Raw genomic sequence first — 25,469 nt, 5'->3', positions numbered from 1 at the left:
AAACAAAAATCATACATTAGAGGAAAGGTTTCAAATAAAATTAATGTAGCTCTATTTTATACAAGCCTAGGTGTAACAAAGGACACAAAACGTAATATTGTTTAAAGTAAAACAATACAATAAGTAACTGGCGTGCAAGTATTACGTCATGTTGATTACCATAGACAACATTGAGGGCGTTTTAGTAGGTTACAAGAAACGCGTAAACGCTGTAATTTCAACATAAATCTTTTTATATAATAAATGTCGTTTAGACTTCAATAGCGACAGAAAACACAAGACTTAGCCCCAGCTGTTTAAAATTGTTGGCGTCCAGATTTCAAGCATCTCGTTTTTACTTTTTCGGTAAGAAATTGTAGGGATAAAGTTTTGAAGTCACTATGTACGACTTATTTCATTTGATCTTTATTGCCTATATCTGCTTCGCGTACTTATAATGCCTTTTGTGTCACGTACTTTACAGTCCAGTCATTTTCCGTGCTCCCGTTACAAAAATAGACTGCAGAAACATGTCCCTCTTCTAATGACTGCTCGGTAAAAATCCCGACCAAACAAGTGTGAAGCATTATCTGGCTTACATGTTTAATTACTGCAACCTACATGTACACTAACAAAACGTAAGTTAAGCCGCATATGCCAATACATCATTTTGCAGGTTCCCAATTCGATTGTGTATTCGAAAGAAAATGGCAACAGATTATTTTATCAACATTCAGGTTCGTAGTACAAACACTATACTAAAGTAATATAAGTTACTTCAATTGTCTACAATTTTTTTTTACTTTAGAACACAGGTAATTAAATATTCTACTTGTATAGGTCATTAGTTTTAAACAAAAATAATATGTATTTTTTAACCGACCGGTATATATAATATAAAAGTCGCAACTCTCTGCGTTGCTGAAACTTCGCTGACTTTATGCTGCTCTTTACCCCAGTTACGCATTTTTAGTACTAGGCGATTAAAAGAGCGAACTGCAATTGAATACCATCATAATTTTCATACTTTGGTAGTAAGCAAAGAACAAACGAAATATAAAACCGTATTCTCACGTATCTCATTGACCGCTGTTGATTAAAACACGATTTAGACATATGTGCAAAAGATGTCCCGTCTTTTTCAACTTTCTTATTATTTGAGTTTATTCGCATTGAGAAAACATTTTATGTGTTGATACTTGATTCGATAGAACCAGATAAATGCTACTTTTTACAAATATGAAGCCGAATAGAATAAAATGCATATCTTTTATCGGAATGTGTATTATCGAATTGAGGCACAGCCTGTAGCCCAGTACTTATAGCACTTACGAGGTCGTCGCTGTGACAAAAATAACTAATACAGAACAATATTCTTCACCTTATCGAGTTATCAGTCTTACCACTTGAACTGTATGGTTTGGGCCACGGTCACTTATGTCATATTAAAGAACTGTATGCTACAACTCATCAAGCAAGGATTCGATGATTTATCTTTCAATTGGCAAGCCGGAAATGTTTGCTTTGGTATTGAAATGTAAAAGAAGAGAAAGGGTTTCTGTTTGGTTTCATACGAAAAAAATCGGTCGAGGCTCCTTGTCAATATTTATTGAGAGCAATGATGGTGACGCTTGGTGTTAGGTTTGCCTCCGACCAACTGTGGACGACTTGTTTTAAGACTCTTCGTCGTTTTCGTGTACAAAATAGCGTGAATCAAACACCGCCATGCGCCGTGATTATTTTAATATTATAGTACAATGGGGGAAGACGTGTACCATCTTCCCCCACCCTACTTTATATAAGCCACATACCATTTCAAAATTTCTTTTTCTAAGTTAAACTTTTATTTTGAACGTTTTGGTACGATAAGTTAGGACGCGGCTTTTTATTCTTCTTTTGTTGGTCCCCATTTGATGATAGATGAAAACAAATGTTACAACATTATTAATGCATGTTTATAAGTTGTAAAATGTGGGTGTTGAACAAATGCAACATTTTTAATGACCGAAAAAAGCATAACAATAAGATGCCCATTTTAAAAGCCCACCGAATTGAATTGCCGAAATTGTTTCTTAAGAGTTTAATTCGTCATTCTAGTATTGTAGTTAAATGAAATAGTTTTGTAAAAAAAACACGAAATATGTGCATAAAAAAAGTATACGCGGGTCAATATGCCTTGATTCGAGAAGAGACAATAAACACAATGAAACTGTTCTAATACTGTGTTTATAAAGTGTATATAATAACAATGTAATGTATAATAACATGATAAACTTTATTAACGGCATTATAGTTTTATCGTTTGTATGATTTTTAATGCATTTCTAGGATACAACATCTATTAATTGATGTTCTAACCATACCAATTATCACTCGAACACTACCAATATAACCTTTTTAGTGTTAAATCCGAAGCCTATCTGTCTCAGTAACTATGCAAATAAAATTGTTCATGATTAATTTTATTCCTGCTTATTCGAATAATTAGCGAATGTGTAATAGCTTAAACTAGTCTCGTAGTGTTTTTTGTTAGTAGGTCGTTCAATCGAAGCAGCTGGCGTTTTGCGCCATCTTTTGTTGTTAAAACTATTTTACACATGTTTAAAACAAAACTAATTATTAGGGGATGTACACCCTCACAACGCTGTTTCTTGTAAAAGCCTATCATCTGCGGCGCGGGCACGATTTTCGGTTGATACCACGAATTGATACTATCATATATAGTAGGATGGGGAAAGATGATACACCTTTTTATTCTATTTTCTCGTCCCATTTGATAGTAAATAAAGAACATTCAAAGAATTATAAAACCGTTTCCTCACGACTCCCTTAGACCGTTGTTAGTTGTTTTAAAACACGGTCAGGATATTTGGATATTATGTGCTAAAGGTGTCTCATCTTTCCCCACCGTACTATACCTTTAGTAATTGACATCAAATTCAATCAAAAAGATTAAAACACACCAGGAGTTATTTAGCGATTCACACGACAAATGTAATTTTTAAATTCAAAAAACACACGGTTAAAATGGGACAATTTAAAATCATTGTTAATTTTGATTAATAAGTGAATTTATTAATAGAAATACACGTAATTACACACGGCCTAATATTGTATCCTATAAATGCAAATGAACTTATGGTAACAGAAAATTGCGCGCATTATAAAGTCGTGACAATGGTGTCGAATGATTCTGTAAAGTTGTTTTTTTATTTTAATTAAATGGGGGTCCGTAAAAAAATGAAAAAATCTCGTTTGTGTTTACCCCTCTTCTATATTTCTTTGAAGTGCTGTCGATTAATTAAGGTATGATCACGTCAGTGGTAATTCATGATTAAGCTTTTAAACTAGCATTCAGAACTTATTAGAAGAATTAAGATATCAAAATTAAAGACAATACATAGGCTATGGAACATATACGTGTGTTTGTTTATTAGTTTTTATCTTCTTTATTGAAGTCTTATTAAAATAAACCATTACTAAGACTTTGACACAGAGTCAAATGGCAAAGTTGTTGTGCGGTCAAGATAAATTATAATTATACGATGCGTTGCATGGTAGGATTTCCTTAATTTTTTTCTACTTACTGTATGTCTTGATTGATTTTACTAGACCACCGCCGCAGGGTTAAAAGTGGACAGATTATTTTTACGTCACACATTCGGATTTCGTGCAGATATAGTACAGTGGGGGAAGACGGGACACTTATGCACATACTGACCGTCTGACGGATATTTCGAAATTCAAAATACGATTTCTGGGTAATACCAAGCGTTAGTACTATCATATTCTTTATTAATTTACAGCTAATAAAAATATATATACTAAAAAACACGAAGAGTTGTTTAGCGATTTGCACAGCAGGTGAAATTTTACAAATTCGAAAAAACACAGGATAAGATGGGACATTTTAAAACTATTGTTATTTTTGATTAACTAATTAGTGAATTTATTATTAGAAATACACGTAAACAACACGCAATAATAATGTACGGTTTAAAGATCTAGTTTTAACATTATTTTCCTTGCCCTACTGCTATTTTACCATATAATATATCTTATATTATTGTATAAAAATGAATATTGTTTGAACGATAATAGATGTTGTTCGAACAGCCGTTGATAAATATTGTATCATACAAATATATGTGATCTTGTAATAAAAGAAAGTTGATAATAACCGCAGTCCGTATATAAAGATTTATATACGGATTCTGATAATAACTATTAATAAAGTTTATATCTTTGCTATTATTAAAAAAAAAGTTTATATCTTATCTATTAATAAAGTTTATATCTTTGCTTTAAACTGGGTATTGCTTCACTGTTCGCACAAGCCACTTCTCATAAACTATCTTTAATTTAGGTGTAAATGACTGAATTTTGAACTTATTTTCCATATATAATGTTGTTATCACGGATTACTGGAGATATCCTATCTCTAGTAGGCCGTGGTCGTTATATATCAGTATATTATACTTGAATAACCCTTGAGGTATAAATTATTGAATTAAAAGCAAGCCTTTTAAAGTTTGGCAAAAAAACATAAAAAGCCTATTATTTATGCGTTATAAGCTTTGTAATAAGATGCATACACATACTACTGACAATTATGTGTGAATTTATGCTAACAGCGTTGACAATATTCTTGGGTTTTCAGGACTTGTTTTAAAACGCTTTATGCTTCGAGAACCGTCTGCTGTGACGTCAGAGACAACATGTTATTCACGTGACGTTACGCTTAACCGCCTTCAATTTGATTATATCATTGTTATGATGATTGCTGTTCAGAACTCGTGGTGGACGTTTATTCATCTCGCTGTTCAAACTAAGTTTAGATCAAGTTATTGTTCAACTGCGTAGTGTAATTAATACACTTGGGAAAATACAGAGTTTATATAAAGTAGCAGACAAAGGAACACTATTTTACTCAGCATATTTCTTATAAGGCAAAGACAAGTTATATACTATACTGTTGGTTCAGATTAATGCAAGCTTAATGGATAGCCAAATAAATGTATGTCTTATACTGCTCATTTTTTGGATTATACTTTTTTTCTAAAAACTTCTTTTACGGTATATTATGTTATGTAACAATCATTAGAAGTCTTTCTTTGTTCCTGTACTCTATCAAATGGCAAAGAGAGTATAATGTGTATGGCATGACAAGGGTTACACCTTCTTTGGTGTTCACGTAAAGTTGCAGAATGCAAGTGATACGGAATATTCCGGAAAAGAAAAACTTAGCCTTTGGGCTTTTAGACATTGGGATTTGTTTAGCTATTTTACAGCTGACAAATGTAAACAACCCATCCGACAATGAATCGTATAATGAAGATAGTTTTATTGGGGGACCAATGGTTGGTATTATCCCATATCAACCACTTCAACAAAGACTTCATTTCCAAGATATGAAAGTGTTGGATGATTATGAATATGCGATGTCAACATACAGATCTATAATTCGGGATGTGCAGACGCGAATACCCACTGCAAGTGTAAGCCAACAGCAAAATATTAATAACGTCACTGCAATGATGCTGAGAGTTGGAAGGACCTCAAATGCAGTTGAACGTAATTCTGATACTGAACATAGAAATTCTAACGTGTCAAGTTTTCCTGTTCTGGATGAAAACAGAGAAAGTTCTGGTTTAAACTACACTGTGCCTCGGTTTGATGTATTTAATGAAACTCAACAAGATGAAATGGACACAAACATTGTGGATAATGATGTTTTAACACAGTTGTCACAAAACCTTGATGATGTGAGATGGCGATGCTACATCAATGATCCATCTGTTCGAGAATGTTTAACTCTTCCTATCATGCCAAGTTCCAGTGCTCCACTGAATTGTAATGAATCAGCCGAATATTATGAAGGAGTTCAAACTCATTTAGTATTAAGTGAAGAATTTGGTTCGAATATTGGAATCCAAGAAAGTGAAGACTCCGCATCTGACTTTAATCCTTCTCCAATTGTATCTAACCAAAATACTGTAATGGATACTTACAGCAAAAATTCACTTGAATATGAACCTGAAGCAACAATGTCTTTTGATTACAATAGTCAGATAGATGTCACATATTTAGAGGTTTGGACATATATTGTATATACTTGTTTAGACTTTAGGGAACAAAACTTGTTTGCATCTCAATGTTGAGAATAGGGATGCAGAATACAGCGCTGGTATCAACGATTTCTGAAATTTTACATTACAAAAATTTTCTTTTTTAATTTATGCTTTTGGTGGTGGCTGTCCTGTTAGGTCATCTATTGCTTGACCATACCACCACAGCACCTTTTTAACTTTGCTCCTAGAGACGTGTGGGTATTTCTAATACAACAGTGGTCACTTAAGGCAAAGGCCGAAAGGGTTGTAAATCTCTGGTTCTAGGTTCAGTGCCCACATGAATAGAAGGCCAAGACTAAAACATACACAATGGCGCAGCCAGGGGCTGCCCCCCCCCCTTTTTTTAAATATATATATATATTTGTTTTTGTAAATTGAACTCTATGAAGTGAAAGATTTTTAAATGTTGATGTTCTTATATTATTTACTATTGAATACATGTTGAAAAGTTTTTTAATTGCAGGATTCTGACATGATGCAATTGATGTATCAACAAGATGTAGATCTTGGATTCAGGTGGCCATCAAGGGATCCTGTGAAAAACTTGGACGAAATCGATGAAGTTTTAAATATGAAAAAAACAACAGATGTAAATAAAATATGTATATTGTAGCATACAAGTTATATTAAATAAGAATTAAAAATATTTCAACAAAGTAGGCTATTTAATAAGTGTGAAAGTGATCTTCTGGCAAATGTTTTGTTTGTGACCATAAAGGGCTGACGCTACGTCTTTTATATGAAGAGACGTTATCAGGGTTTTCCGTACCATTGATCAGCATTAAGCCTCAAACCTGTTTCCACCCGGCTACAGGGATTTATGCCAACCGTGGCGACTACTGGCACACTGATGCTGCTATATTGGCCGGCCATGATCTTGTCTCACCATAAAGTAGATGAAACATTGGTTCTCGTTTTAAAACAAACATTTACCAAAAGATTTATTTTACGTTTTTAATATAACTGGCAGCACACACAATATGGTCCAAACTAGGGATGTGCCGAGCCGAGCCCGAACTCAAAAGCTCGTGCCCGAGCGTCTCGTTTTTTGACGCTCGGCGCTCGGCTGAAAACTGGGCCGAGCGCCGAGCCTTATGCTATAATGTTGCACGCGAGAGCGAAAAATGTTAAAAATGAAAAAAGTGAAGCTACTAAGAGATAACGAGACTAGTCAGCGTAGCTTTCTCTTTAATTATTTTTTCGTTCGTTGTGAATTTGCTCTCTCGCAAGTAACGAATCGCAACGTCAGCGAATTTGCCCGTATCGAATTACAGCAGGTGTCGAATTACACGAGCGCCCAATGTTTTCGTATCACATTTTAAATAAAAAGCCAAAAACTTTTAAACTTTTTTATAATGATAATAAAATTGCTGCAACCACGGTTTTGCAACCACAGGGTTTTGCAACCCCTAAGCCACCTTTACCGCAGACACGCACGCAGCCAGAAAGTGCTAAGACGCACACACACGCGTTGCATTCATCAATATAACATTCCTTCGCTTGGAATTAGAACAATTTTTCATTCAATTGTTACGTCACGTGTCCTATCGCAACGTAACTATTAATTATGACGTTTTATAATATAACAATCGGGAGGAATGTGCCCACTGCCCAAGTTGGGCAGCCTAACCAACCACGAGATCAAAACATCGTGTATCAGCGTCACATTTTTACGCTCTGCGCCGGCGTATGAAATAAAGGAAGACGCATGCGGTAGCATACATTCTACACGTAACAAACGAAGCAATCGTTGTGAATTTATTCTCGTGAAAAATGACGTAATGAAACTCTGTTTCTCGTGCGGTGCCATCAAACGATGTTTTTTGGCTTCTGTCCAAGCTCGACCGGGACGATACTTTGTAATATCATATTACAATTTATGTTGGTTCCAATTTACTGATAGCGTCGCTCCTCGCTCTTATATTTGCACCAATTAAAATTCACATAATCGCGATTTACCTGCATTTAAACTAATCATCAGAAACAAAAATTATACACAAACTACAGATCGTATGGAAGCGAATAAAACACGATTGTTTTCCAACAATCTCGTTTGTGATGTAACGATCGTAAAGGTTTATTCTGACGTAAATAACCGTTACATTATCCAATATGAACATGCGTAGAAACTTGCTAGTTGTGCCACTGGCTGTAACAGTTATAAATATTTTTTTAATTAAATATTTTTTGTATGAATTTTACATTTTGCAACAGTAGGAATTATGAAAAGCGAGACGCGTCTTTAACCGCAAACCACGTGTTCTGTATTATTTTGATTAGCGGCGCTTTTCGGCTGAATAGGAACGCATTCTCGTACGCCTTTCTCCTTGATGACGTCATAGGTGCTCGGGCTCGTGCCGAGCTTTTCGTTGAAGCTCGGCGCTCGGCGAACCCGAGCTTTTTCAACTTCAGCACATCCCTAGTCCAAACCGAATCTTTGTCAAAATCGCTGATTCGGTAAATTCCACCTAACCAGGTTGCTAAGTTAAATTTTAATGACGTTATCAAAAAAATCAAAATACAGTTTTATAGCATTTTTTCAATGAACAAAAATGATTGTTCTCTGCTAGCACAAACAGCTATGTTGTTGGAGAGCAATATGTGACAATTGGTCAAAAACAGAAAAATTGTAAAATATATCTTTTCCCTTGCTAAAGGGGTAGTTTTAAATGGTGTTGCACTAATATTTCTATTTAAAAATCTCAATATAAATGATTAATATTATAAACGTATTATCTGGGTGTAGCAACCACACTTATTTTCTTCATGCTAAATGTGAATAGGTTTTAACTATAAGTGTGTTTTAACAACTGTTGTTTTGTCGCTAAATCCTGTCTTTTCGTTTAAAATACTTTCAAGGTCGGTGAATTCTTTGTGGATGGTGAGACAGGGGAACAAATTCCGATTTCAAAAGTGCAGAACAATTCAAAACAACAAGAGGTTTGTATGGGGTTTCTGTTTTACTTAGTTACCAATATTATTAAATTTAAAATTGGAATTTCCTTTTCAATAAATGCTTTCCTATTAAGATAAATTAACGTTATATTATTAATTTTGCTGTTTTCTACTAAAATTACGATAAATCCACATTTCACCGAATTTCAAAAAATCAAATAATACAGGATTGAAATTGAAATGTGTTTCATGTTAAGGTTGTATTTAACATGTAAATTCCAGCTTAATGATAAAGTTGAAACATCACAAGCGGTGGAACCTTCTACTGAACCTACATCGAGCTACTTTAGTATTGATGAATATCTTGAAATATTGAATGAATCTATTGATGATATACAACCACAAGTTGTTGAACAAACTGTAAGATATTTATATTGTTATTGTAAAACAGGGGTGGGCAACTTCCGGGCTGTAATAAAGGATATTTTATATTGTAAATTTTGAAGCATTAGGACCAAGGACAGTACAGTGATTTAGCAGCCAAAAAAAGTATCGCGAAACTGTTACAACGTAAATCCAGCTATTTTTACCTTTACAGGCGGTAGTTTTTGCTGCATAGTTCCTAAAGGCATTACTTTGTTGTTTTTGTTACGCAGAATTTGAATCAAATCTCGGAAGAATCTATTATCATTGAAGATTTAACTGATCTTCTAACAGATAATGAAAACGGTAGCACAATGGAACAAAATGTATGTAAATTTGGTATTGTTATAAATGATAAAGGATTTTGTATAATTTTAATACATAGCTGTTTATTGGCTATCGTAGTGGTTTAACCTTTTTTACTCTATGAAACACTTTAAATGAAACAATAAAATAAACTAAATCTTATTCTGAGACATGGAAGCTGGAGTTAAGCATACCAATAACACTGTTAGCTCTTTATTAGAATGCACATTTATGGCAAGATATGTCTGCCATTCCACAACTACCTGGAAAAAGTTCAGAAGCTGAGGGGCAACTTGGAACAGTGAATGTTATAAATACCAATGTCAGGTGGGTTTGTCATCTGTAGTTCAAAAATTACTATATATCTGTATATTTTATATATACATATATATGTTTTTAAATTTTTCCTGCCTCAATACTTTTTGCTTTTTTAAGAAATTGCATTGAAGAAATGTTTAATGTGCCCCTGTAGTAATATTTTTTCAACCCCTGACTTTTCTTACACCCCCCCACCCCCAAGTTTAAGAACAACTGATCTAATCTGTTTTTGTTAACTTTTTAGTCTGACAAATGCAACTGTGGAATCGAATCAAACAAACGAAAATACTCTTCACCAACAAGGAACAAGAAATATAAACTTAGGATACAAACCAGTTGCCTTTGAAAATGGTGAGTTTGTTTTTGTTCTTAAAGGGGCATACCAACGAAAAATCAAAATTTGTGTATTGATAGATATGCTCAAATGTGATCTAAGGTACCATCAATGTTTCAAAATACAAAACACCTTTTAATAAAACTGAGTTTCAAAACCGCAAATTCGACTGCTGGAATAAAAAAAATGGCCGTGGCGCAATGCATGGGATTTCCTAAAAAAAACACTCAACTTTGATTGTTTCCACTTTCTAAAATAGTAAAGAAAATTCAAATTTTGTTTCCGATTTGGTATAATGAATGCTTCTTCTTCAGGAATATATTAAAAAAATTGTAAAACATAGACTTTATTAGGTTTTAATTTTCGATTGAACATAGCTACATAATATGCTAACTCCGCATTTTTTTCTTATTAGTTAATTTTTTGCACTTTTTTATATTAATATCTTTATTACGTTTCACGAGCATTTACTGTACCATTTAAAAAAAAAATAAAATAAGTTTTTCGGGTTTAACATTGGGTTTGAAAATTTGCTGCATAAGCATAATCTGGTATGCTAGGTTCAATCGAAAAATTAAAACACAATAAAGTCTATGTTTTACAATTTTTCAATATATTCTTGAAGAAGAAGCATCATACCAAATCAGAAATAAAATTTGATTTTTCTTTAATATTTTAAAAAACTAGAAACATTCAAAGTTGAGTGAATTTTTTTTTTGTAGGGAATCCCATGTATTGTGGAAACAGCTGAGCTTTTTTACTTCGGCGATTTTTACCAATTCTTTAAAAGTCTGTATCACTTTGGCAAACTTTGATGATACCTTTAGGTTACATTTGAGCTTATCTATCCATATAAAATTTTCATTTTTCTTTGGTATTTCCCTTTAAGACTGCTTTGTGCAGTTAAGTTATATTCTTTTTAACATATTACAGTATGGTGAAAGTAAATTGTAAAACAATTTTTTTAATACAAATAAACAAAAAATATAGTAGGTACAATTTTTCAACCAACATTAACTGTTGCTGATAATTTTAAATTTCGTTTCGTTTGTTAGTTTTCCCACTTTAATGATATTAATAGAACGCCTATTGTTTTCACTCTAGCATTGATAAGAAGAACATATTGTCGACATGATAATAGTCAGTACATTTCAATTCATAAACCTTGCATATTTTTTATATACATAGTTATAAAAGCATGAATTTATTAACTTTCAGAGCAACCATTTGCTACACAACCTTACAATGTGTACAAAACACCAGCATTCAATCCAACGGTTCCCTGTAAACCATCTTTTTCATCACCAAGTTACAACACGTCATTGAATGGTGAAGATGGAATACCTATGGATGGTTGCCTCTCACTACCCATTGTGACATCACCGCAGGGATTGTTACACAATCAAATAAACAGTTATCAGGTAAAGACAATTTTTAAGGTTAATATTTTAAAAGTTTATCTTTTTTTAGTTTTTAAGGTTCCTCTACAAACTAATCAATATCAATTTTTGTGCTTGGACCACTTAAGCTTTAATAGGACAAAAATTAAAAAGTTTTTCAGAAATGCCATTTACTGCTCAATACAATTGAATAATCAACATAACTTTTTCTGTTATTTTTCGATTGTGTAGAATTTGTTTTTCGAACCATTCATACATTTTACTTTTTCAGTGGTGTGTGGTTACCAGAGTATTTTTCTACAAATAAATGTAAACTTTTATTTGTTTGTCACGTTATGCCAGTTTATCTTCAGTGTAGGGTAGGTGGGTGGGCAAGTTGCATTTGTTTGTGTTTACTGTTTAAGTATTGTGTTTGAGTAAATTTTTAGATTTCATGCTTTTCATGGTATGCATGGTGGGTAATGTTAAAGTCGTTTTTCAGTTTTATGTTCAATTTTTTTTTAATCAAGTTTTAACCCTTCCAGGATGTTTGTTGCTTCTGCTACCAGGCACAATGTAAAGTAGTATTTTTAAGCTCATCTGGTATAAAAACTTAAATTTTATTCAAACATTTAGTCTGCAATTCGGTGTCTCGAAGTTTTTTAACCTTGCGTGGAACCTGTAGTTGGCAACCGTTTATGTTGATGTTGTCACCCGTTTTAATTAACAGGCACCAATGGAGACGGGAGATTCCCCACCATATGATGAAGTCAGCCCAGTGTTAAGTTTCCATGGAGAACCAGGTTCTATGTTCTTTGATGAAGCAAATGTGAATGAGATGCTTGATGACATCATCAATATGAACTCAATGAACCAAGTTTATAATAATAGCACGGTATGAATAAAACCTAATCCTTTTGTTTTTTCAGTTTTTAAAGGTTTTGGGAAAGAAAGTAAAATGAATAATCTAGATGTAGGATGTTACCAAGGTATCAAAATAAAGCATTCAAAAACAAATAAAATCATAGCAATTAGTTTACTTAATTAAACTTTTTTATTGTTTTAAATATATTTAAAAAATAGACTTGAAAATTAGTTAATTTTAAATACTCCTTAATCTTTCCACTAATGCTAGCTAATAAGAATAAGGACGTGTCATTTATTTAAACTAGTTTTTTTTTAAATTGTAATAAACCCATAAAAATTTATTGCTATAGTGTTATCAGTAAAGTTGTTTTTATCTGTTTTCTTGTTTTATTTTTGTTGTAAATTTCTTAAAGGAAAGTGCTTATTTGAACATGAACCCTGCTGTGTTTGTTCCACCACCATTGCAAGCCAATCCACCTCAGATCTCATTCAATGATACAAAATCACTCGATGGCAGCACAAGCGACCAACTAAAGATTTCTGAAACTTGTGATTCAGATTCTGGTGTTTCCATGAGTCCACATTGTAAGCTTTGAATATGTTTATAAAGCTGATGTGACAAAAAATTTTTTGACCTATCATTTTAATGTCCAACAAATTACAAATGAATTTGGTACACCACCAACTTTTGTATTATGTGTTATCCCCTTAATTACAATATAAAACTGTCTGGATAAGTTTGCTAAAAGAGCTGTTTAAAGTCCACAATACACCACATTAATTAATGTATATATATTGGTTTTCTATTTTGTTAATGCTGTGTATACTTTTTTTTTCTTTTTTATTGGTAAAGGTTAGTTTTGTTTTACCAATCGTACAGTGATATCAATTTATGCAACATTTTACTTTTCAGCTTTTTACATGGGACATCAAAGAATGGAAAGAGATAGCATTGATAATGGTAAAATATGTACAATATCTGTCTTTTAAACCATATTAAAGTTTAAATAAGTTTAACCAATTTTTTAATAAAGAGATATTAATTTTGTCTAAATGGCATCGCCAGTCTCTTATTCAATAAAGTTTTTTTATTAAACAATTGGTTGGACCTGATTTTTGTCTGTTGCATTTTGTATCACCATATCCTGTATTTCTTCCCACAAGAATTGTTATGAGCACCAGATCAGGGTCAGATTCACGGAAATTATTATAGTTATTAAGTTTGAATATGTATATTCTAAACATAACAGACGATTATAACATCACAGTGCCTTCCATAAAATTAGAAACATCTTTACACGAAACATCGTTTGCAACAAACGCATTGAAAGTGATCAACCATAACCACACCTATGATGGCACTGTTGGAAAACCAAGAATCATAAAAAAGTTTGTTATTGCTTATTTTATTAGCACTGTTATATGCATGGTTGTTTTATTTAGTTTCAATCACTCTTAACAGCTTTATAAATTATCAATATTTGATCTCTTCTAATTAACTCTTTACCTCGAAACGTTATAATACTACAATATTGGCTTGGGTGAACAGATAGTTTAATACATTGGTTGAATTCCTCAATGATGTCAATGGAAAGAGTTTTTATTTGAAATATATGGAACAGAACATACAACTACTACTTGCTTGTATAGTGGTAGTTGTATGTTCTGTTCCATATATTTCAAATGATAACTGTATAATCATTGAACACTATGACTTGAGGCCTACTTACAGGTATGAACACAAGATATAAGATAACAGCTTCAGTGTTTATATTTTATTCTTTTTTTTTATTAAGTGTTTAATTTATGTAAGTGCATCAAATATTGTGTGTAATCTACCTACTGCTAAGACACTCTTGGTAAAAAACTATTTTTATTCCAGAAAACCTGACAAATCTGCTTCTCATATTCGTGAATCTCGTGACGAGCGCAAAGCTCGTGAGTTAAACATCCCATTTACTCTGGATGAGATCATCATGTCACCAGTGGAAGAGTATAATGAAATGCTTGCTCGAACTCCTCTTACAACTGCTCAACAAACATTAATCAAAGACATTCGAAGAAGGGGGAAAAATAAGGTTGGTGTGATGATGTGTTTTTAAACCAACCAGTTTTACTTGTGAACTAATAGTGATTGTTCTATCACTAGGTAGCAGCACAGAACTGCAGAAAAAGGAAGATAGAAACCATTACTACAATGGAAGAAGATGTGGATGTTCTTCGTGGAAGGAAAAATGATCTTGAGATGGAACAAGATGAACTGGAAGCAAGAAAACAAAACCTGAAGTCACAATACAATGCGCTATACCAGCAGGTAAAACTATTTTTGCTGTTTATTGAAAGTTTATTTTGTTACAATGCTGTACATTTACTTTGACTGGTGTTTTTATATTTTTTATTATTTTTTCTAACTTATTTTTTGTTGATGATGTTACAAGTTCTAAGCATTGACTGTAATATGAAAATCAAATAATAAAAATACATATTGTTCAAAGGTTTTTCATTAAATTAATAAAAGTAACATTTATAGATATTTCGTTCACTTCGTGATGAATCCGGTCGACCATACGACCCATCACTCTACACACTTGAGCAGGTAGAGGGCGCTGTTTTGCTTGTTCCACGAAATCTTCGTAATCGTGATCACAACAACTCTGATCATGAGGATCATGTGGATTTCACAAGGGTAAAGATGGAAAAAAGAGATTAGGGTTTTAAAGGTTGTTTTGTTGAATTGAATGCTGCCATTCAAAAATTTGCAGCTAAAGGCCAAACAATACTAAACTTGTCAACTGTAAAATATTTTTGCAACAACAACTTTCTTGTTGTATCGTTTATTTGACTATTTTTTGATTCGGTAATATTGTTTAAGGAGAGTTGTGTTTAGTTTAATCCAGTAAAATTAGTATTTTGTTGGTTTCGACAATCAGCCATGTATATAACTTTTGATAACCTTGATATGTTTTATAAATTCCAAATGGCTGCCTTTTTCATTATTGCAAAGGATTTATAATTGATCTATTTTCGATATTATTAAACTTTAACATTAGTTTAAAGTTTAGCTTGATTTTTTTTAAGCATTAACAAACTTTGTTGATCTAACTGAATGTCATCTTTTAGTATTAAACTAGTAGTTTATTTAAGACTGCTTAAACATAAATTAACTTCTTGATGAATTCGCTTTCATTTAGTTCATGAAAGAAGTTACAAAAATTAACATCTTCTCTTTTATTCTTTTCTCTTGAACCAGTTGTACATTTTGTAAAGTACAAACTTAAAAGACACATATTTGTATTTTACTGCAGTGCGAGTATGTTGTAGTAAATCTTATGGTTGATGTCTGTTACCATAAACAGTATACGAACTGCGGTTTTAAAAAGTGAGTATGAGGTTACTAAATATATTATACTTCCAATCTGTAATATAAAATACATAATGACTTTGGATATTTAATTAGCTATTAAAACAAATTATGATTAAGACAACTTAAGAACAGAATTCGCAAGCTTTGCATCGTAGCTTTGATACGAAGCCAAAACTTGAATAATTAATGCGAATAATATTGAAAATTCTGGCATTATCCAGTAACTAACTAGAGCAAATCGAACATTAATTTTTAATGTGAACGTCAACATACAGACAGTCCAAAGTCTGCTATGCTGTACCACGGGATTTAAAGTTGCGCTGCTGATTCTACAACCGATAGTTTCTCGGACGTCAAGCAGTTTTAGTTAGGTCCAAGTTATTTTGAGAATTGAAACATGCTTATATTTCCTCACCGTTCTATATTATAGCAGGGTGAGGAAAAACAGGACACATTTTAGCCCATAATATCCAAAAATCCTGTTTTTCTTTCTACCAAATAGGAACAGGAAAATAGAATTAGAAATGGTGTCCCATCCCACGCACCATACCATATTTTCAGCCAACGGGGTCAAAAAGGTATTTTCCAAATTGTCCACCACACACTCACAAATTATTTAAGAAGTTAACGCTAACTTAACACCGAGCTTCTATGCCAATCAAGTTGTATATGAAATAAGCGGAACCCTCATTGGCTATCTGCCACGTAGCAGCACATCAATGTAGGAAAGCCATTTACACGTGTACCGGATACTTTGAATCAGTTGTTAAACAGAAACGCGTTCATTAATAACTTATATTGCACAGCAGTCCACTAACCAGTTAATTATTCACCATTAGTTGTATATTCAAGCATTTAACAACTCTAAAGTTTATGTGATTAACACAAATGTTTAGAACACACGACAATTATATTCCACAGGCCCATTAGAATGGTTGGCAAAGTGAACATAGTCCCATGCAAACTTCATGATTCGTCATTTGAATGTATGCTTTAAAAGCACTAGTGTAATAGTATAGTATGAAAAAACGAAACGAAATCGAAAAAGTTAGTAAATGCTTACCAGGAACTTTGACAGTGTCATGAACAAATTCTTGGTATAACCATTCCATAATCAGTGCCCGAACAAGTAATATGACTAAGTGTCCTGAGTCATAATAAGATTAAGTGAAATTAACAGATTAGGAAGTTAAGATAGTCTTCCATCATACTTCAGTTGAGGTGTAAGTAGAGTGGGGGATCGTGGGACATGGAGTAAGTTTAGATATTTTTACTTTTAACGGACCCCCATTTTTTTAATGATAAAAATAAGGTTGCATTATTATTTGCCAGTATACTGATGGTTCAACAAAACGCGCGGTATAGATGCAATGAAATTAATGAAATTTGGCGTTGAAGCTTTAGTTTTCGATTTAAGGTCAGCAGAAATAGTACTATGGGGTAAGACGGGACACCTTTAGCACATAATATCCAAATATCCCGATTGTATTTTAAACAATTAACAGCAGTCTATATGGGGGTCGTAGGGATACTTTTTTTAGAACTCTCTGAATGTTTTTTGTTTACTACCAACTGGGACGAGAAAATAGAATGAAAAGGTTTTCTATCTTCCCCCACCCCACTATATGTGGCCTAGAATAAGCAAGTACTACTAACAAACTTATATTAGATTAGTTTAATAAGCACATATATTACTTGGGATGTATTACATACTAATTTTTCTCATCCATTGTAAAATTATTTAGACAAATATAATATGTATAATACAAACTGAATATTTGCTGTGGATGATCAAAAGTAAACAATGCTAAATGCGAACTATATTTTTTGTCTGTTCTTTACAAAATATGTAAGACAATACTAATAGAGTCAAGTGCAGCAAATGATTTGGGTGTTTATTTCATTGCTGGTAATTATCGGCGCAGCATGGAAGTCTGACGTTATCACACATAGCGACGACAACATCCGATGGTAGAAATGTACCTTACGGTGCAAAATGTATTTAATAATATTTTGCCCAAGAATGTTTTTCAGCCGGACAGCATCTAATATGTCTCACATTGTATTTGTTACGACCTACTGCGCATGCGCATAACGGCGCTGGTAAAATGTCACCCGTTCCAAATTCTACTGCCGGAACAAATATAATTATCTCGACAACGGTATTACAAGTTTATATGTATTTACAATATTTATCAATTGATGCTCTAGAATACCCAGTACCGTTCTACGATACCCATCCTTCATATATATACAATAACATATACTGTAGAGGTAGCATGTTAAAAACTATAGCAGTGAAGCAATTAAAGATAAAGAGTGTAAATACTTGGTTTTCAAAGTGTACAGTATTATTTCGGGTTATTTAAGTGTATTCCTAAGAATAAATTATGTGTGTGTTTTCGAATTTGTAAAATTATACCTAATGTGCGAATCGATAAATAACTCCTCGTGTGTTATAATCTATTTCAAGTAGTGTTAATTAATAAAGGTGATTATAGTAATAATAATTCGTGGTATCACCCAAAAACCATACATTTTAAGTTTGCAAATATTAAACAATCACTAAATAGTCCCGTTTTACCCCACTCTACTATACTATCGTACTTCAATAAAATAGGCTGAAATATTTCGTACAGTTTGATTTTGTCCGAAAAAAAATTGTAAGAAAAACAGAAATATTGACACGATACAATTAGACAAAGGACTATGCTGTTTAAATTAACGATGCAATAGCTCAAAGTACCGTTAATAAATTGCATACAGTATACATGGCAAAGCAACTAGAAGACCCCGTACCTTTTAGTAGGTTATCTACAAGTTGCAGAATACTATTAACATAAAATCTTTTAATTTGGTGTCTCATCGTAGCTCAATTGCGGTTATTTATATTCAAACTTTTGAAAGGGTTGGTCAAAAATGGGTTGTCCAAATTGTCAGCCATACAGAAATATAAATTCTCCCCCAGAAACAATTACCACAAAGTTACATATATACGTGTTGCTCGTAAGCGGGCAAGAGGTGCTGTCTGCCGACGGTATAAATAAGTTACATTCATTCATTATAACCTACTGATAATAATATTGAAACAATATCAACTCTTTATTTATATGGAGACACGTATAATATTCTTACTGTGCAACCTCTTAGGTATACAGATCAAATTTAAGGTATATACGTGAGCAGTGAATCCACGACTTTTCAGCAGTGAAACAACGATGTAAATTGCTATTATTATTTCGTGAGCATAAATGATGCGGCGCACTCTAGTGTTTGGAGCTACTAAAATAGTATTTTCCGTTCTCTTTTCATTAACATTTTTTAATACGGCGAATTATCTAACTATCAGTGCTTAATGAACCCGAAAGAAAATTGCAATTATTGATTTTATTGATCGTCTGGTGACGTCGTCACTCGTACGTCATAGTGTTTATACGCACGTGACGAGGTCCGGTAACATATAAGTATGTTCTCATGGGAATTATATTTTTATATATAAATATCCGTTAAACTAGTAAGCTGTTGTCAGTGTTGTGTAAACATATTGATCAGTTCAGCACTAAGCTATTTCAGTATAGGTGGTTGTAGAAACTTAAAAAAAACTTGTGTAATTTGCCTATTCCACTGTCCTTCAGAAGAAGTTTACCATTACTTTAATTACTAAACGGTTTATTTCGTGTGAGTTTTAACGCTGGGCGTATATCATCCAAAAAACTAACAACGCCCAAGTCTGTCCAATCCAAACCTTTCAACCTGCGCATGCGCAGACTAGTACACGCGGCAACAAGGGGAAAATAACCAATTTTGCACACGACACACTCGGGTTTTTACCAGTTTTTGCAGAAGGCACGAATATCGGGAATATGAGTGAGTTCCTTATTTCTTTACTATGTTGCGTGTTTCTAAAGTTTGAATACATAAAATAAAATACTTTCGTGTTAAATAAGTATTGTTTTCACCTCCGTTTTCAAAGTATTGTAACTCTTTTCCTTTCCCTTTTTTACCGTCTGTATCATAATGTCGATTTTTTACAGGATTTTTTTTGTGTTCGGAACAGCTTGGCTGGCATTCAAATTTAAATAAGAAGACATATTTAACATGGAACTACCGGTGAGTTTTCTGATTATTGAATTTGTATGTAATATGCACGTTTTTACTATTCCTTGTGTTTTACTGAAATGTACCAATATTTAAAAGTATATTGTCAATCTGTTTTACTGTTAGCAACTAGGAAGTGCCTGTAAAAACACGAAATCTAATTTCAAAGGTATATATACACTTTTTTTCTTTGTGGTAAAATTATTATATCATATTGACCTATTTAACTATTTAAAAAGAAACTGATTATTACAATCAAAATATGGGTTGCTTGGTTTTGTAATAGTTAAGAAAAGAAATATCATTATTAGTTATTACTATTATATCTTGTCTTGTTTCAGATTTGTTATTGGACTTGTTGCACTTACATTTGCCTTGGCATCACATGAAGGTTGGTAACTGTAGTAAAACAAACTAAACAAGAGAGGGGGAATTTATAATCCTAAAAATATTATATATATATACATTCCATTTGTATATTGTTTTGTTCCAATTCATTCATTGTATGATCAGTTGCTGATGATTTAAATATTGAATATTCTTGTATAAATGTTTCATTTTTTCTAGATTCTGAAACTAAACAAACAACGTTATCAAACCTAACACAAACTTCAAAACCAAATCTGATTATTACCAGTTGTACTGCAGATGGCTGTATATTTCAAGTCAACACAACACAAGTGGTATATTATTTGCATGTCTCAATAAGTAGACACCATATACAATATAAGCATGCTATATAAAATATATAAAACTTCATGCTGAAAAATATTTTATTTTATTTTTGTGTAATACAAACTGTACATAAGATTTATAATAATCTTTATGTTTAAACTATTATTTATGTTAACTTTAAGCGTTACTTCACCATCTGTACATTGTAATACTCAATAGCTAACTGCGACTCTAATGATAGCTGGTGGTAAATACTTTTAATTCAGATATTTTTAAAGTGTGCTTTTAATATTTTACAGCTTGCCGATGAGTTCATAAAATACACAGAGATTGTGTTTAAAAGATATTCAATGCCAGGTTTCTCTTATATAAACATTGATGGTTTAAATCACTTACTAATTGACTTGGGGGTTGAGGAAACAACTTCAGATGATCATGATCATGATCACGACGATCACGATGATCATGACGAGTATGCTATACCAGAATATTATTCTTATGATGAAAATAATATTGACTATGATAATATTGAAAAACCAAAGGTAGGTATTTAAATAGTTAGCCTTGTTATGAATTTCTGTGTGTTGTGTATGCCTAAGTTATGTAAAATCTGGGGGGCAGAGTTTTGGAAATTGCCAAAGCTTTTTTATTAGTTCATGCTAAATTTTTATGCCTGGCACAAAAACTTTAAAAGGCAATGACTTTGTTTAACATAAACATGTTTTATGTGTCTTTACTTTTTATGGTCCTATTCAAAATTTTACCCAGGTAGCCCATTAATATACAGTATAATGAGTATATATATATGTGTGTATTTTAATGCAATTAAGAAGTAATAAAATATAATTTTACCTACAGTGTCGCAAGGCCATTGATATTCTGTCGGAATATTATCCTTATGTAAATGCGTATGATGTACGTATTGGGCTGGATGATTTTATAACAATACTACCTAATGTGGTGGATAGTGTTTATGAATGTCGCAACTTGTCACTTTCAAAGCAAGGTAATGAATATTCCTTTATAATAATTCAATGAACTCTTTTATTTTTCAGTTTAAGTTGCCGCTTTTTGTAGATATATATACTTTTATATTTAATAAATAAATATTCTAGTCAACTTCTTTCTTAATTTATGAATAAAAATAAATAAAAATGAAGGTTCATAATATTAAAATGATCATACAAAGATGATAGTAAATACAAATGATTTTCCCATATTTATTGTGGGTAATAAATAATAAATATTGTATTAAAACTATAATACCCTGTAAAATATTATTTTAGGTGCTGACAAACACGAGCATTCGAGTCAACATAGCACAGAAAATAGGGGAAAAGGTAATATTACAAAAAAAAACAGCACCAATAAAACAATTAGCATAATTTAGATTATCCCTTTACTACCTCAGATGACTAAACTTGATCATTTAGAAACAAACCAGTAATAACCAACAAAGCGGTTATCGGTCACAAATGGTTGTGTATAAGTAGAACTTCATAAAAGTATCATTAACTATGAAGATACAAGTTTCCCCAGCTAAATTATATGTTTGTATAAGGGGAAAAAAATAAAAAAAAGATCTTTATGATGTGTTTAATAAGTTGGGCTTATTCTGTTAGAAATGGGCATGCCAACGCTGTTTTTAGGCATGGACATTACAGAATATTTAGGTATTTTATAATATCCTAGAATACTTTATTGGAAACTGAAATTTTGAATTTTATTTTATTTATAGAAGAATATCAATTTTATCCACATATTAGTTTATTGACACTACAATAGTAACCTTGTTGGATCATACGCTAAAAAATAAAAATTGTAGGCATGTGCCGAGCCGGGCCTAATACAAAAGCTCATGTGGTTTTTTTGATGATCAGCAGAATTAGGCTGAGCGCTTATGCCATTGCTATAATGTTGCATGCGAGCGCAAAAAATATTAAAAGCTAAAAATTAAAGCAAATAAAAGATAACAAGACTAGTCAGTATAGCTTTCCCTTTATTATTCGTTTGTTATAAATTTTATTATTATTCGTTTGTTATAAATTTGCTTTCTTGAAAGTAAAGAATCGCCACGTAAGAAAATGTGCTGGTGTCAATTTATAGACCATATCGTATTATACAAGCGCCCAATGTTTTCATATCTGGAAAAAAAATCACACTAGACGTTACACATCCTGTAAATAGATTGAAATCTCACAGATTCGAGATTCTGTTTTGTGCAACCCTAGCTGTATCTGTATGTTTGGTTACACAAAGTTATATAAATGCTATATGTGAAAAGTGATAACTCTTGTATGTTTCAGTGTGGGGAATCGCAATTCTTTCAGTGACTGTGATCAGTGTTTTAAGTGTGATTGGAATTCTAATCGTGCCATTGATGCGTCACAATGACCATTTCAATCGACTCATCTCTTTTCTTGTTGCTCTCGCGGTTGGAACATTGACAGGAGATGCTTTACTTCATTTACTGCCACATGTAATAAGATAATTCAAGCCATACATTTTTTGCTTTCATCAAGTTTATACATGTTCAACTATATTTGTAATTGGAGAACTGTTTACAATATTACAAAGGGTATTTTTATAGGCAATGGGTGAACATAATCACACAAGTGCAGATCATGCTCATGACCACGGGAATGAAGACAAAAACAAAGAAAAGGAAAAACTCATGAAAAGTTTGGTGGCTGTGGTTGGAATGTATATGTTCTTTGTTATGGAGAGCTTAATGGGGATTGCAAGACAGCGTAAAGTATGTTAATAGCATTAATCAGGACAATCATACCCCCTTTGTACATACTAGTGATACACTGGTCAGTGTATCAGCTTGTAATGAACATTAAAAGAAATAAAATGATATGTAAACTATTTTTTAATGCCACGTTTAATTTGTGCAAGTAACTACTCTTTTAATAATTTATGATATGTGTGCATATAATCTTATAAAAAATAGGATTATGTGCAGACACTTTAATCTTGTTGCTATTTAATTTAAAATAAAACACATCTGTTTCTTATGTTTAGAATATGAAGAAAATGAAAAATGAGATTCCAAACCCAATTAAAGTTTCCCCGACAGATTCTTCAGTTGGTTCTCCAATTAAAAGTGATGTTTCATTTTCTACACGTATGGAGTGTACAGGTACGTGTTTGTTTATATAATTATTAGGAATTTATTTAATCCCATCAACCACAAATAAAAAGGATGCACTTCTTTTGGTTTGTGGGCATGAAGCATATTTTGTTACAATCACTAGAAAATTGCAGCAGTACTGCAATCATAGAAATAATAAGGGTGGAACCGCAAATATCGTTTTATATTTAGTCACTTTGTTTAACATCATTTATAAAATATTAATTCAGGTTTTTATAACTCCATACATATTTACAGATTCATTACTTATACCAGAAACTGATTTACGTACTAATAAGGATGGAAGTATTATTACATGTCTCACGAATAATCATTTTCCAGTAAGTTGGTTATGGGCTGTTCTTTATGTGTGAACTGTGCACCTGTGCTACTATCTTTACAGTTTGTGTCAAGACCTTCCTGGCAAAACAACGTGCATGAATTGTCTAACCAATCTAAAATATTTTAGCCATTTAAAAATCCTGTCAAACCAGAATATTTAACAATTTTGAAAGTTACATTAACATGCTGCTGAAAATGCTGTGTGATTAAAATATTAATTAATATTGCATGTGTTGTGGGACTGGTGTTTGTAAAGTGTTTGTAACATGAGCTTTTGTTTGGGATTGTTTCCTGTGCACACACGACACTGTACTGGCTGTGATGCGATACAAGTTCCTTATCACTGTCTGATAAATTGGATATGATGAATACATCGCTGGTTTACAGTTGGTGTTGGCACACCTATTGACATTATCCAATTTTTAAGTAAACAAACTAATCTTTTTAAGGGTACTTGTTCAAATGAACCAAATAACGCATCAAAATCCGCGGCTGGTGATTGTCCTGAAATAAAAATAGCTAATGGTATGTATGGTAAATAATACTTTATTAATTTTGGTAATTAAAAGCTTGTATATACTTGAATGCTTAAATGTGATCTAAAGGTACCACCAAAGTTTAAAAATTCAAAACAGCAACCCAAAAAAATACTAATTTTCTTCAGTAGTTTAGAAACTAGAAAGAAGTGCTGAGTTAGCGAAATCTCGTATATAGCTAATGTTCAATGCAATTTGATAATTTTTTTATACATGTAAAAATAACTTTTTCTTGAGAGGAAGCCTATGCATTGTCACACTGCTGGTTATTCTTTACTCTATTTGCTTGATTTCATATGATTTTTTTCATAAGCTGTTTCATTTTAAAAAATTTGATCGTACCTTTAGATCGCATTTTCGCACCTCCATCCACATACAAATTTTCATTTTCGACGGTATGTCCCTTTAAGGGAGGCTGTGTACACAGTATCCGGAATTCATCTGTTTTGTCTGTCTTGTCCGAATTTCGCTGCCGCATGCGGAATTCGGATACGGCGCAAAAAATGTAATGTACACATTATCCGATCGGCATGGTCAGCGATTCCGGATTGGATTTTTCCCGTCTGAATCGAGTAAGCTCATGATCTACATTTGTTCCGATTTTGCGGTTTGTTGTTGCGTGAAAACTTTGGTTTTGGCAACTAGGCAAAGAAATACATGTATTATATATATTTGGCCCTGGAATA

General features: G+C 32.5%; 2 protein-coding genes across 4 annotated transcripts in view; both read left to right on the top strand.

The window, feature by feature from the left end:
- The first annotated feature begins 245 nt into the window (after positions 1 to 245).
- On the top strand, positions 246 to 15,923 carry nf-e2 (transcription factor protein). Of its 3 annotated transcripts, NM_001093743.1 has the most exon segments (16): positions 246 to 345; positions 656 to 716; positions 6,574 to 6,699; positions 8,970 to 9,050; positions 9,288 to 9,425; positions 9,662 to 9,754; positions 9,955 to 10,061; positions 10,297 to 10,403; positions 11,605 to 11,807; positions 12,496 to 12,660; positions 13,046 to 13,217; positions 13,546 to 13,593; positions 13,901 to 14,021; positions 14,515 to 14,710; positions 14,782 to 14,946; positions 15,163 to 15,916. In NM_001093743.1, coding segments are annotated over 15 exon segments (1,932 nt in total). In that variant the 5' UTR covers positions 246 to 345; positions 656 to 686; the 3' UTR covers positions 15,343 to 15,916.
- Positions 15,924 to 19,656: 3,733 nt separating this feature from the next.
- LOC100186515 (zinc transporter ZIP10) overlaps positions 19,657 to 25,469 on the top strand; it is an 8,393-nt gene continuing 2,580 nt past the window's right edge. Inside the window, exons 1-12 of the mRNA XM_009863937.3 lie at positions 19,657 to 19,863; positions 20,031 to 20,106; positions 20,436 to 20,485; positions 20,662 to 20,777; positions 21,069 to 21,311; positions 21,628 to 21,775; positions 22,056 to 22,109; positions 23,076 to 23,248; positions 23,360 to 23,524; positions 23,797 to 23,914; positions 24,164 to 24,246; positions 24,697 to 24,772. Of these exons, the coding sequence (XP_009862239.1) occupies positions 19,860 to 19,863; positions 20,031 to 20,106; positions 20,436 to 20,485; positions 20,662 to 20,777; positions 21,069 to 21,311; positions 21,628 to 21,775; positions 22,056 to 22,109; positions 23,076 to 23,248; positions 23,360 to 23,524; positions 23,797 to 23,914; positions 24,164 to 24,246; positions 24,697 to 24,772 (1,306 nt within the window). The 5' untranslated portion in view covers positions 19,657 to 19,859. The remainder of the gene's footprint in view (positions 19,864 to 20,030; positions 20,107 to 20,435; positions 20,486 to 20,661; positions 20,778 to 21,068; positions 21,312 to 21,627; positions 21,776 to 22,055; positions 22,110 to 23,075; positions 23,249 to 23,359; positions 23,525 to 23,796; positions 23,915 to 24,163; positions 24,247 to 24,696; positions 24,773 to 25,469) is intronic.

Source organism: Ciona intestinalis, chromosome 1 (assembly GCF_000224145.3).
Source record: "Ciona intestinalis chromosome 1, KH, whole genome shotgun sequence".
Taxonomy (NCBI): Eukaryota; Metazoa; Chordata; class Ascidiacea; order Phlebobranchia; family Cionidae; genus Ciona; species Ciona intestinalis.
This window is presented reverse-complemented; position numbering and strand designations above follow the sequence as displayed.